Source organism: Moschus berezovskii, chromosome 11, assembly GCF_049115385.1.
Source record: "Moschus berezovskii isolate FMDL1 chromosome 11, NW_MosBer_1.0, whole genome shotgun sequence".
In the NCBI taxonomy this organism is placed as follows: Eukaryota; Metazoa; Chordata; class Mammalia; order Artiodactyla; family Moschidae; genus Moschus; species Moschus berezovskii.
In genome coordinates, this window is record NC_142470.1 from 69556055 (window position 1) to 69571099 (window position 15045).

The 15045-nt window shown below is 35.6% G+C and overlaps 1 protein-coding gene across 5 annotated transcripts in view; it reads left to right on the top strand.

Moving 5' to 3' along the window:
- The window catches only part of PNPT1 (polyribonucleotide nucleotidyltransferase 1), a 49318-nt gene that overhangs the window by 21016 nt on the left and 13257 nt on the right, over positions 1-15045 (top strand). For all 5 annotated transcript variants that reach the window (XM_055400261.2, XM_055400262.2, XM_088841439.1 and 2 more), the window contains 9 exons: positions 3236-3306; positions 5250-5286; positions 7215-7281; positions 7373-7462; positions 8564-8617; positions 13413-13519; positions 13980-14051; positions 14142-14205; positions 14523-14606. In XM_055400261.2, the coding sequence (XP_055256236.1) occupies positions 3236-3306; positions 5250-5286; positions 7215-7281; positions 7373-7462; positions 8564-8617; positions 13413-13519; positions 13980-14051; positions 14142-14205; positions 14523-14606 (646 nt within the window). The remainder of the gene's footprint in view (positions 1-3235; positions 3307-5249; positions 5287-7214; positions 7282-7372; positions 7463-8563; positions 8618-13412; positions 13520-13979; positions 14052-14141; positions 14206-14522; positions 14607-15045) is intronic.

Below are 15045 nucleotides of genomic sequence, written 5' to 3' on the forward strand. Positions count from 1 at the left end.
CTGAACTGAACTAGAGGCAAACCTCGGATATACTGCCAAGTTCAGTAGCAAAGAAAATCACACAGATTTTTTTATTTCCCAGCATGTATAAAACTTATGTTTTAAACTATCTGTAGTCTCCAGTACTATTGCCTAGAAAATCCCATGGACGGAGGAGCCTGGTAGGCTGCAGTCCGTGGGGTCGCTAAGGGTCAGACACGACTGAGCGACTTCACTTTCACTTTTCACTTTCCACTTTCACACATTGGAGAAGGAAATGGCAGCCCACTCCAGTGTTCTTGCCTGGAGAATCCCAGGGACGGGGGAGCCTGGTGGGCTTCCGTCTATGGGGTCACACAGAGTCGGACACGACTGAAGTGACTTAGCAGCAGCAGCAGCAGCAGTCTGTAGTATATAGTATGATAGCATATGTCTTAGAATACGACATATGTAGAAACCTTAATTTAAAAATACTGCTAAAAAACACTAATCATCATCTGAGCCTTCAGCAGATCATAATCTTTTTTGCTGGTGGAGGTTTTGAAAATTTTAAGGATTAACTACAATGTGACACAAAGACAAGAAGGGAGTAAATGCTATTGGGAAAATGGCACTGATATACCTGCTTGACACAGGTTTGCCACAAACCTTCAGCTTGCTTTAAAAAAAATCATTATTGGAAAATAATTAAAAAGTTAAACACAGTACAGTGAAGTATAGTAAAATGAGGCATGCCTATATATGTCTACAGTGAGCCTTAAATCTTTAATTTTGAGATCTTCTTTAAGAAATCTTTACTCCAAAGGCATAGAATTATGTGCCTACTCTTAACTTTCTAGTTTTAGCTATATCTGTCTTGGAGTTTATTCTATTCATGGTCTGAGGCAAAACCCTCCAGAGTGAGTCAGTTTTGCAACTGTTTACTAAAAATTCATTTTTCCCATTAATTTGTAGTCACCTTCTCATATTGAAAATGTACATTTTTGAACTATATACTCTGTTCCATTGTTTGTGAGTTCCCTGGGCCAGTGTCAAACTCCTTTAATTATTATAGTTGGGGGATATATTTTAATACATGAGGGACAAAACCTCCCTTTTTATTTTTCCTTCCCTCCCCCCCAAAATTGTCTTAGCTATTCTGGTACCTTTGTTTCTTAATTTAAATCAGTGATTTAGATTGGCTTTGCACTGACTTTATGGAATGAGTAAAAAATGATATTTTTACAATTTTCAATCAGTCTTTCAATAAATATAATCTGTTTTTGATTTGTGTTTTCTTTTATGCCTTTTAGTAAAAGTTTATTATTATTATTATTATTATTATTTTGGCCATGCTGAGTCACTTGTGGGATCTTAGTTCCCACCTAGGGATTGAACCTGGGCCCTCGCTATGAGAGTGTGGTGTCCTATCCGCTGGACCACCAGTGGAATCCCAAAAGTTAAAATAAATAGCTCCATTAAGATATTTTGTACTTTTGTTAACCATTCAGACAGTCACTGCCTTTTAACTGGAGTGTTTTGTTCATTAAGGTCCAGTTTAATTATTAATTGAATTTAGTCTGTCATTTTATTATTTGTTTTTTTGTCTAGGCCCTTTTTTTTTTCCTATTCCTTCTGCCTTTTTGGATTAATTGAATATTTTTTAAGATCTCCATTTTAATTTGTGTATTTGCTTTTTAGCTATACTTCTGTATTATTTTATATGGTTACAATTAGAGAATATGGTATACATCCTTAACTTTTCATAGTCTTTTTACAGTTAATTTTTCCCACGTCACACAAAATGAGTAAAGTGCAACCATTTAGGTATATTTGCCCCTCATTCTATCCTTTATGCTGTATTTACTTCATGAGTTATATCATGTGTTGTGACATGTGTTACAACTCTATAAGGCAACATTTTGACCTTTATTTTAAACAATTATGTATTTAAAGGAAAAAAGATAGACTTTTATATTGACCCACATATTTGACATTTCTGATGGTTTTTATTTCTTCCTGAAGATCCAGGTTTCCATTGGTGTTATTTTCCTTCAATCTGACAAGACTTCCTTTAGTATTGTCCTTTGGATCTTATGATAACAAATTCCTATTTTTCACTTATCTGAAAGTGTCTTTATCTTTTTACAAAGAATCTTTTTGCCAGAATATAGATTCTGGGTTGATATCTCTTAGCACTCAAAGAAACGGTGTATTCCTTTTTGTTTTCCTTTTTCTGATGAGAAGTCAGCACTCATTCATTTATCGTTGTCCCTGTAATTTATTGTTTTATCTGGGTGTTTTCAAGGTTTTCCTTGTCTTTGGTTTTCAGCAGCATGACTATGACAAGTGTGGTTTTCTTTTATTTATCCTACTAAGAGTTTACTGAGCTTTAAACCTGTAAGTTTGTATCTTTCATCACACTTGAGAAATTTCAGCTGTAATTTCTTCAAATATTTTTTCTATCTCATTCTCACCTTTCTCTCATTCTGGGATTGCCAGTATATATGTTTAGGCCTTTTGATATTGTCCTATAGGTCCTGGAGGCTGTGTTCTTTTTTCCCCACTTTTTGTTCTATAGGTTGGGCAGTTTCTTCTAATCCTTATTCATATTCAGTGACTCTTGCATTATCTTATTTGCATTATATTTCAGTTCTAGAATTTCTATTGGTTCTCTTTTATGTCCTTGAATATAATTATAGTTCAGTTCAGTTCAGTATTGAAAATCTTTTGTCTTTTAATCCAACATCTGAATCCGCTCAGGATCTGTCTCTATTTATTGTCTTTTCTTTTAAGAATGGGCCCCTATTTTCTGTTTTCTTGTAGGTTGTATCCTGGATGTTGTGAATGATACAGTGTAGGTAGGGTCTCTGAATTATATTATGTCCCTCCAGTCTTCTTATATTGACTTTTTAAAATTTTTTCCAGTTTTAAGCAGGAAGTTTTATTGGCTAAACTTTTATTGAGGATTCCTTTATGGGAAGGTTTATAAATACTCCTCTTCTTGTCCTCCTCCTCCAGCACTCCTAATACCTTTCATATGTAGTCTATGTGATATTAGACATCTGGATTATTGAGATTTACATATAATATTTATATATAAATTATATCATTTCTAATATTTACTATACCTTGAATAAATGTTTATTGTACCTTGGCAAGCTTTGAATAGAATGTACTTATTTCTTTAAAAGCTAAATGAGTTTTTCACGTTTTTTGTTTTCATCTTTGTTGTTAGTAAATTAAAGCCTGAAGAATTTTATTTTTTCTTTTTTAGGTGCTTTGTACTGTTACATTTGATTCATTAGAATCCAATTTTAAGTCAGACCGAATTATAACAGCTATAAAGTAAGTTATGCTTCCTGGTTATGATGTTACAATATATAATTCATGTGGCATATTATCATTATTTCTTAAAACCTGTATCTCTATACTTAATTTTTCTGTTTACATAGTAGTGATTGCAAGGGTTTTTTTTGTGCTCTATTTGTCTCCTGACTTACTTATTCAAACAAAGCATTTAATTCTCTAGCATGGGTAATTTAGTTCATTCTCTTATCTCTAGAATCATTACACTGGATAGATTTTTCTATTAATAATAAGCAAGAATCCCAGTTCCCAAAAAGAATCTGGAAGTTATTAAATGAAAAAACTTATCTAATTCTAAGGTACATTTGAACTTGTGTTTTAAAAAATACTTGATTCTCCTCCTCTGTTCCTAAAAAGTCAGCAGTAAAATCATGTTGATCAATTTTATATGATCAGACTCTATATTACAGTCCTCACCAACATTTCTGCAACAGAGTTCTGAACTCACAGCCACAGATTTTCCTCAGTGCCTAACAAGGTTGCTTCCCTTTACTTTATTAAGCGTCTCAAATGACCAAAGGACCACCTCCCATTTCCTGCTTCCCAACTGATGAAGATAATCCCCAGTACCTTCAAGATTGTTGTTGCTTAGTCACCATGTCGTGTCCAACTCTTTGGTGATCCCATGAACTATAACCCACTAGGCTCCTTTGTCCATGGGATTTCCCAGGCAAGAATATTGGAGTAGGTTGCTATTTCCTTCTCCAGGGGATCTTCTTGACCCAGGGGTCTAACCCAAATGTCTTCATGTCTCCTGCCTTGGCAGGAAGATTTTTTTACCACTGAGCCACCAGGGATGCCCATCTTCAAGACAGCATCACTAATTATTTTTCACATATCTAATAAAAATAACAATGCAGCTATATGTATAAGACTTGAATGTTCATCATAATCATGAATCTTTGTGGCAGGGGAGCTCTTAAACTTCTGTATTTTCAATTCCCACCTAGGCCAAAACTTGGTTGCCCCGCTCTTCATGCTGACTCCTTTCTTCTAGGAGGCAACACAGCTTCATAAGTGTGTGTACTGGGTTTGGCCAGGGTACCTCTCTACGTTCTAGTCCCAGGTCTATAACCTCTGTAAGTGAGGTGGTACATATATCACACATCTATGCTGGTCTTTTGTCTTCTCACCGTATAAAGTGCAGGTACTTGGTTAATGATCCCTAGGCTCCTCTCTAGCCCCCCAAATCTATGATTGCTTTAGTCTTCTGGAGGTGTCTTGTTTTCAAATTTCTTTCCAAAAGGCTGCAATTTATGGTTGTGCAGATCCAGCCCTGGCTCAAGACTTTCTAAATCCTCTGTACAGAGAGGTGCCTTTTGTAATCCCACTCAAATGGAACATTGTGCCAAGAACCTGTGTATGCCTGTCTTTTCCTCAATTAAAAAAAATTTGGTTTCCTGCTTCCAGGAATATTTTCTTCTCTTCTTTATTCTCCCCAATGTTGTACATTCAATAACAGTTCTCTTTTCAATCTTTTCAAACCCTGAAAAAAATCTTTGCCTGTCAGATCCTCTGATTGTTCTCAGTTATATCATTTCAGTTATTGATTTTCATTTCACATGTTTGACTTAGAAGATCATAACTGAGATTTAAATGATATGTTTATAACATTTAGGATTCTTACTAGTTATTAATGCTTTAAAATGTGTCTTTTGTCTTAGTATTTAAGTCTGGATATCTAAGTCTTTATTTGAAGCAAAATTGTTTTCTTAAATCTGTGTAGAATTCAAAAGCCCTAACCCTAGCAGGGGAGGACACAACTGTCTCTGATCATCCTTCTAATTCTTCTGGTATTCAATTTCAGACCAATTTTCCTTAATAACCAGTTGTTTTTTAAATTCCCTTACATCTTTTTTCATTGTTTATTGAATAAATGTATATCTGCATGATGTCTTTAATATTATGCTTTTTGTTTGCAGTGGGATAAAAGATAAAAATTTCATGCTGCACTATGAGGTAAGGTGAATTTTTCCCCGGTATTTTATTTTGAAAGATTTTTACAGTAGATAACCTGTATATCCACTACTGAGGTTCCTGCTATTAACATTTTACTATGCCAGTTTTATCATATATCTGTTAAGGTTTGGGCACTTATTTTAATCCTTACAGAGGGATTTAGAGAGTAGAGAGACAAGTAATACCTTTCCAACCAACATCCTGTTCTGAGTCGATAAATAAAGGCTAAAGTATAGTAGACAATATTGTATTAGTCAAAGAGTTGTTAACTGTTCACATGTATGTCCAACAAGTGGAGCTTTTCAAATACTTCAACTGGCAAATCACCATCTCCCTTTAGTTCATTTAAATGTTCATATTTTTACTCATTTGATTAGCAGCAAAAGAACTGAGGTATTTAATGTTAAATTATTTTATGTATGATATCAGTACATGTAATTGAGTTTTTGATTAGCTTTTCTAAGGGACCAGACATGACACAATCATATAGCACTCTAATTTTAGTACTTGAAGCACACAGTTTGGGAGACTAGTGTACAGCAGCAGGCCTTTTGAGTGGCTATTGTTGGCTGCCCAGAATCCCAGCATCTCAATTTTGTTGAATCTGCTATAGCTAATAGAGAATATTTCATGTAGAAAATATATGCTAGAGAATATCTACACCTGGAGATTCTCACAGGTTTTAAATTCCTAATATCCTGTTTGGGATATATACAGATGCTAGAGAAGCCAGAGAGGAATTATAATTGATAAGGCAAATGTTAGGTCAAGAACTGAAGAGCACATGGCAGTCTTTAAAAAAATCTTGATAAAGTCTTTAAAAAGGGCACCTGCAAAAAATACAGCTCTAGCTGATAATTGGGAAAAGAGGTGAAGGCAGAGGCAGGAGAAAGATATGGGCTGTATTGCTATTTTATTTCATTTTTTTAAAAAATCTTTTTATCATAAAATATAGATACTGAAAACCAAATAAAACAAAGGATGACTTAATGAGTTTTCATAAGACAGACATCCTTGTAACTACCACCAAAGTCATAGAATGTGTCCAGTCAGTCCTTCCGTGTTTTTCATCCCAGTCTTAAAAACCTTCTTTCCCTAAAAGTAACTACTCTTCTGAGTTTTATATTAATAGTAATCACTTCCTTGGGTTTCTGTCACGCACAACAGTGTAGTCTTGTCCATTTTTTTTTTAATATGATATTCTTTAAGTCTCTCTTAATCTATAGGTCTCTCCTCCATCATATTCTTTTCTTTACAGTCTTTCTGTTGAACTCCCAGAGCCATCTGACCTGTAGTATTCCCCACAGCCTGGGTGCTGACTGCACTCATATTACCATGAGTGCAGTCAGACCACTCACAGTTCAATGGTCTATCTCCTGCAAATTGACCACTAGATCTAGAGGCTTTATCAGATTCATGTTCCATCTCTCTCTTTTAAAAAATATTTAAAGTAAGTGGAATTCCAGATTTTTACAGGAAATTTTTCAGTTTTTTAAACAACTACATCTAGTTTATATTCTTTTAAGACAGTATATCAATCAAATAAAATAGTTTACAACTCTTGGCTAAAGTAATACCCTTATTGGAAAAGATCTGTTTCCTTGATGTGCGTTTTTTTTAATGTATATTTCTTGTATTATAAAAATATAGTATTTTGTTATTGTTAACAACTTAAATATTATAGAAGTTTGAGTTGTAAATCCTCATAACCATCCATTTCCCACCCCAGGTCATATAAACACTAGAAATAGCTACTTTTAGCAGTTTGGTATATGTCTTAGGGGTCCAGACATTTTCTGTGTGTATAAATGTACTTTTTTCCTTTTTTTTCACAAATATGGAATTCTGTTTATATTTGTAACTTATATATATAGGATATCTTTCCATGTCAATTGTATATGTACGTGCTTTTTGTTTGTTTTTTTAAGTTTCCTCCCTATGCAACTAATGAAATTGGCAAAGTCACTGGTGTAAATAGAAGAGAACTTGGGCATGGTAGGTACAAATCTCTGTATGTACATGATTTTATTAAAGAGACTTAGCATTTTTTTTGTGTGTGTGCTCATTATTTTCTGTTCTGATTTAGGTGCTCTTGCTGAGAGAGCTCTGTATCCTGTTATTCCTAAAGATTTTCCTTTCACCATAAGAGTCACATCAGAAGTACTAGAGTCAAATGGTATGGTTTTGAAACATTTTTCCTATTGAAAAAGAATGGACTCCCTGTTTTCAGTTCAGTTCAGTCGCTCAGTCGTGTCCGACTCTCCGCGACCCCATGAATCACAGAACGCCAGGCCTCCCTGTCCATCACCAACTCCCGGAGTACACTCAAACTCATGTCCACAGAGTCGGTGATGCAATCCAGCCATCTCATTCTCCGTCGTCCCCTTCTCCTCCCGCCCCCAACCTTTCCCAGCATCAGAGTCTTTTCCAGTGAGTCAACTCGTCGCATGAGGTGGCCAAAGTATTGCAGTTTCAGCTTTAGCATCAGTCCCTCCAATGAACATCCAGGATTGATCTCCTTTAGAATGGACTGGTTGGATCTCCTTGCAGTATAAGGGACTCTCAAGAGTCTTCTCCAACACCACAGTTCAAAAGCATCGATTCTTCGGCGATCAGCCTTCTTCACAGTCCAACTCTCACATCCATACATGACCACGGGAAAAACCATTGCCTTGACTAGACGGCCCTTGGTTGGCAAAGTAATGTCTCTGCTTTTTAATATACTATCAAGGTTGGTCATAACTTTCCTTCCCTGTTTTAGGGACTGAATTTATTTCAGATAATTTAAATTTAGCCACACGTTGCTAATGGCTGTCACATTGTCTGTGCAGCTCTGTAGTCTGTGGTTTAGGAGAGCTTGCCTTAAGTGCTTTTAAAAGGAAGGAAAGAATACTGAATATTTAAATTATAAATGAGTAATTGTAAGGAAATAACTAACAGTAGCAATTTTCTACCGGAGAAGGCAATGGCAAGCCACTCCAGTACTCTTGCCTAGAAAATACCATGGATGGAGGAGCCTGGTGGGAGTCACTAGGGGTCAGACACAACTGAGTGACTTCACTTTCACTTTTCACTTTCACACATTGGAGAAGGAAATGGCAACCCACTCCAGTGTTCTTGCCTGGAGAATCCCAGGGATGGGGGAGCCTGGTGGGCTTCCATCTATGGGGTCACACAGAGTCGGACACGACTGAAGTGACTTAGCAGCAGCAGCAGCAATTTTCTACATTTAACAAAAATCAGTATTAAAGCAAGTATTTTCCTTTGTTTTTTATAGGGTCATCTTCTATGGCATCTGCATGTGGTGGAAGTTTAGCATTAATGGATGCAGGTAAAAGAATTATGTCTCAAAACTCAAAACTACCAAAGCTTATTTACATAATATAGACTTAATCAGTAATAAAATATAGGATTTTTAAAAATTGTATTTTAGCAAGACTTGAAGAAGTCATATTACAGATTACCAAACCAGGCCAGAAAGAAGATAATTAAAAAGCACAGTTTCAACTACAGATATCTGCTGAAATTCTTATTCTTGGCTAAAAGTAATAAATTGAAATTATTTATTTGATAAATAACCCTAACCCTAACCCTAACCCTAACCCTAACCCTGGCTTAGCAAGCAGAATTATTAGGACCCATAAAGGAAAATAGTTTATGTAATCTTTCAGTCAGGGCTTCCCTGGTGGCTCAGAGGTTAAAGCGTCTGCCTCCAATGCGGGAGACCTGGGTTCAATCCCTGGGTCGGGAAGATCCCCTGGAAAAGGAAACGGCAACCCAGTCCAGTATTCTTGCCTGGAGAATCCCATGGACAGAGAAGCCTGGTAGGCTACAGTCCACGGGGTCGCAAAGAGTCGGACACGACTGAGTGACGGAACGAACGAACGAATCTTTCAGTCATTTTAAGCAAACCCTGGGAAGAATGCCACTCATAGAGGAGTACACAGAACTTTAGGAAGGAAGACTGCAGGTGGTTCAGTATAATCTCTGGATCTGAAACACCAGAAAGGAAAGAGGCAGCATGTTAAGAGACTCTGAAAACAGTATCTGCCAGTTACCAGTGAGGCTATTTAAGACGAAAGAGAAGAGGAGCCTAAAGACTCTCAAAGAGGCCACACACAGAGTTCCGTATAAGTTCTCACATTTAGAGTGCAGAAGAGGAGAGAGACAGAAAGGATGATATAATGAAGAATGAAATGAAAGAATGGTATAAGTGTATAATGTGTGTTCAATCACTCAGTCATGTCCGATTCTGCAACCCCATGAATCGTATGTAGCCCACAGGCTCCTCTGTCCATGGAGCTTTCCCGGCAAGAATACTAGAGTGGGTTGCCATTTCCTTCTCCAGGGAATCTTCCCGACCCAGGGATTGAACCCATGTCTCCTGCATTAGCAGGCGGATTCTTTACCACTAAGCCAACATGATACCATTATCTAAAAACCTTTAAGGCAAAACAAAAAAAGCTAAAGGCAATTAAAGGCACTTTTCTAGTTCTATTCAGTGGAAAGAAAACAACCTGATATTTAAGGTAGCTGGTTAAAATACCATTTCTCTTTTCACCTTCATATATTCAACAAATCGTTATTGTATACTAACTGTGCCAAGCACTGATCTAAACTCTTGGGACTTGGTGGTGAACAAAACAAAGTCTCTGTCTCATGCAGCTTGCACTCATCACTCTTATAATCTCATATTGGAAAACACAGAACAAATCCTGAAAAAGGTGAACTGAAAGATAAAAGATCACAAGAGAGTCTTTATCCGCTCTAAATAAATTCAGATCTGCAGGTCTAGACAGAAACTCATCCTAAGTAATGAGAATTTCAGGATAAGATAACTGAACCAATTTGGCAGTATTGGAGAAATCATGAAGGTTAGCATACCAAAGAAACAAAGAATTCTTACTTTTGAAAGATCTATGTATTTCCTGTAAAGTGTAATGACCCAGTGAACTTGACAGTGACCCTACTGTGTAAGTATTTTAACAAGGAGGTAGAAGAGAGTCACTCCAAGTAGCCACGCATAGAGGAGAGGGAGGATGCTGCTTGTACAGTGTGTATCTAGAGCTCAGCTCAGCAGTTTTTGACCTTGGCAGAAGAGGATCCTGAAATTGATAATGGGTGATAAGTATAACGTTTATAACTAGCTGAAGGGTGAGCAGCCAGGACTAGATAATCTGATCAGTAGGTTGGAGAGAGTTCTGAATTGGAGCTTGAAGATGCTCCATCCTAAACCTTGTCCTTAAAAACTGACTAAAAAAGTTATTGAATTGACTAAGAACACTGGTCTGCCAATAAAAAAAGATACTGATAAAAAGTAGTATGTGATTAATGTGTTAAATGACAGTTTTGATCTCTTAAAAAAGATGTTAACATTAGAAAATAAGGAGCCACAGAGAAAAAGAAATTGATAAGAATGAATGTCAGATTCTGTGGGAAGAGCCAGCAAATGGTATTCAATTCAAATACATGAGTGCTTGCAGTGTCTTACATCAGACGCTATCTATGCTACAGGGGAACCCAGTTTTTTAAAAGTTTGCAGGAACAAAAACAAACATAAAGATACTAACACATCAAAGGGATAATACAAATATGTACAAGGCACAGATATGTACAATATGGATGACGAACTAGGTTGAACATAATTGGCTTCATAGAGACAGCTACATTCCATTTGAATTTAAAGGTTGAGTGGTCGTTGACCAGGCATATTAGCAATAAGGCCCATATTTCATGTGAAAGGAGCCTGTGCAAAGTTATGAAACAGTATAGTGTGTTTCTGAAATATATTTGAAAGGTGTGATGATGTAATACACTGGGACTATATTTCAAAGATCATTATTATACTAAGGAGTTTGAAATTTTCCCAACTCAGTATTCCATGAAAAAGAGTACCACAGGTTGTTATTATATACTATGAAAAAAAATATGTTTTCACGGGATTAAACAAGTTTGTTTAATATGGTTTAAGTAAACTTAAATAGGTTAATGTGAATATTGAATCTCTAGGAACAAGATATTTCCCAAACTTTTTTCACTACAGAACTTAACACAAAAAATTCCTGAAAGCAAGTAATGGGGAACTTGAAGGATTTTATAGAGAAAAGTAGCGTGATGTGAATCTGCTATTCTTTTGGGGGTAGTTTTTCCTAGCTTACATGATAGACCTAGGCAATGATGTAGGAGAGAATAGGAGCTGGGGTAGGGGCAGGGGAGCTAAAAATCTGAAAACTGGACAGGGAAACTCTTGCCAGGGGAAGAAATAGTGTGGACTTGGACTAAAGAAGTAGCAATGGACATTTCAGTATTCAGAGGAAAGGACAAATTTTCTACAAAATAATATTTAGAGGATGAACCTCTAATCAGATTTCTGTGACTTGGTTAACATGAAGGAAATGAGGAAAGAAGTGTTGATTCTAATATGTCATTGCTTTCAATCAAGACAGGGAATGCAGGAGAAAAGGGATTTATCGAGGGTGATTAAATTTTGAAATTTAAAATTTTATATTTATTTACATATTTAAAATGCATTAGGGACATTTAGCTGGAGATAACAGCAGGCAGATGGGTTGTACAGATCTAGGTTTAGCAGAGAGACCTAGGTAGGAGGGATAAATTTTTAAGTCATCAACATTATAGGTGATAGTTAAAACTATAGGCATAAAGAATATGAAATGAGGTCTCTACCACTTTCCTTTATGCCAAGTAAGTTTCAAGTGATCAAAACTTTAAACTTCCTTTTAAAAAATTAAACAAGATTTTATGAAACTCTTGGACAGAAAAAAATAAAGCCTTTCTAGGGAATTCCCTGGCCATCCAGTGGTTAGAACTCAGTGCTTTCACTGCAGTGGCCTGGGTTCAACCCCTGGTTGGGGAACTAAGATTCCACAAGCCATGCAGTACAGCCAAAAAATTAAAAAAAAAAAACCTTTCTAAGCAAAATCCAGGAACTATGATTACATAGAAAATCCTATACAGGGAAAAACACAAGAAAATCAACAGATTAGAAAATAATATTTTATCATGTATTTCATATTTGTATTTTATTTATTGTACAGTCTAAATATTTAACAAAGATCTGTCCACATTAAAAACTCTTATAAATCAATAACAAAAAGACTAACAACCATGTAAGAAAACAGCTGAAGGCCATGAAGAGCCAGTTCACAGGAAAAGAAATATAAATGGTTTTAAAACAATTTTAAAAAGTTCAGTTTCACTCATAAAAACAGAAATCAAGTTAAAAAGAGTAAGTTATCATCTTTATCATTCAGATGGCAAAGGTCAAAAGATTTAACAAAAATTAACAAGAATGTAGAATAGCAGGGAGCATCAAATACTGCTGGTAAAAGTATAAAATACTACACACTGTGGAAGACAGTTTGACGTTATAAGAAATGTAAATCCACACCAGCTTCAACTCAGTAACCCCATTTATACTGTGTAGCTTATAAACACATACAGGGAGTACTCTGCAGCTATTCAAAAGAATAAAATAAAGAAAAAATTAAACTCACATTTAGATTCCCTGGGTATAATTTTTGGGAGGATACACAAATCTAATGGTGCTGTCATGGGGAAGTGGACTGAAGGACTTAGGCTGAAAAGGTTTATCAAATACATGAGTATTTTTCAAAAAGAAAAAGAAGGCTCCAAAAGCAAAGCACAAAGAAGTGGATTACTTTAAAAGTTAAGTTTGCCATTATTAGAGAAGTTTTTGTTGAGAACAAAGAATTATGTTAAAGGACTTTTATTATATATTTAAGAGGAAATGAGGCAGGCAGATGATTTATTAAGGCTTCAGTTGCGGCTTAGCTGGTAAAGGATCTGCCTGCAATGTGGGAGACCTGGGTTCAATCCCTGGGTTGGGAAGATCCCCTGGAGAAGGGAAAGGCTACCCACTTCAGTATTCTGGCCTGGAGAATTCCATGGAACTGTACAGTCCATAGGGTTGCAAAGAGTCGGACATAACTGAGCAACTTTCACTTTGACTTCCTCTTAGTTTTGATAATTGTCAATATAGAACACCATCCAGTTATATTAAAATAAATGTCAACAGAACAATGAATGACCTGTGTTTGGCTGATATGTACACATTGTACACAAGTTCTTTTTCTCAATTATAGGAGTTCCAATTTCATCTGCTGTGGCAGGTGTGGCAATAGGATTGGTCACCAAAAACAATCCTGACAAAGGTGAAATAGAAGACTATCGTTTGCTGACAGATATTCTGGCAAGTATATTCACATTTTCAAATGTTTAATGGTGAAGATTATACACACTTTGTAAACAAAGTACTTAGAAGAATGCTAGTGCTAGAAAAATAGAAGTCCATGTTCTTAACTTTCCTCCTGCATATCTGCCTTGGATTTTATAGGATGTGAATTAAAAACAAATATTACAGTATGAGTATTCATATTGGCTCACTTTAGGATGATTATAAATTAGTTCTTATGCATTTATGGGACATTATCTAAAAATTGATTTTTTAATGAAATATATGTAACTTAAAACTCCATTTTTTTTTGTATTTAATACATGTTTTTTATTTTATTAATACGTGAAATATATATGTTCTAAAGGATATAGTTTACTTATAAAGTTATTTTTAAAAATTCCTCTACAGTGACTATGGGTGAATTTCATTTTTGTTTAAAATTATTACTATATCATAATTTTTTAAATTATTTAAGGGGATTGAAGATTACCATGGTGATATGGATTTCAAAATAGCTGGCACTTCTAAAGGAATAACTGCACTGCAGGTATTTTAGAACCTATTTTATTTTATTTTTAAATACTTAAATTATATCAAAAATCAATATTTATATAATTTTTTGGTTTTTCCATATTAGGCTGACATCAAATTGCCTGGAATACCAATAAAAATTGTAATGGAGGCCATTCAGCAAGCCTCAGGTATGTCAAGCCAGTACGCCTGATTCTTCTTTCATCACTATGTGTTAAATGTGAATTATAATTCCCATTAGGCTTATTATTTAAAATAGGGTTATTCTAAAATACTGCTTTAGAAAATGAATTTAACGTAATAACCTAAATCAAGAAGTATTAAGTTACTAGATACATGACTATCACCAAAGTGGATGACCAGTGAAAATTCAGTTTTTACAAATTGACTCCCCAAGATAGGATTTATGGAGAGGGGAATACAAGTAGAATTTTTAAGGTAATTGAGATGTGAAGAGCTTTGATTATTATGTTTTTATTTCTTCTAGTGGCAAAAAAGGAGATATTACAGATAATGAACAAAACAATTTCAAAACCTCGAACATCTAGAAAAGAAAATGGACCTGTTGTAGGTAATACATTAAAATTATTGATTTGATGATAAGGTAAACATTATTATAGATCAATCCTGGATGTTCATTGGAGGGACTGATGCTAAAGCTGAAACTGCAATACTTTGGCCACCTCATGCGACGAGTTGACTCACTGGAAAAGACTCTGATGCTGGGAAAGGTTGGGGGCGGGAGGAGAAGGGGACGACGGAGAATGAGATGGCTGGATGGCATCACCGACTCGATGGACATGAGTTTGAGTGAACTCCGGGAGTTGGTGATGGACAGGGAGGCCTGGCGTGCTGTGATTCATGGGGTCGCGGAGAGTCGGACACGACTGAGCGACTGAACTGAACTGAACTGAACACTGCTATTTGAAAAACTTTTTTAAATCCATACACAAAACAATTTAAATGCTTTTATAGTTAAAATACTTTAAATTTGAGGGGATAATCTGAAA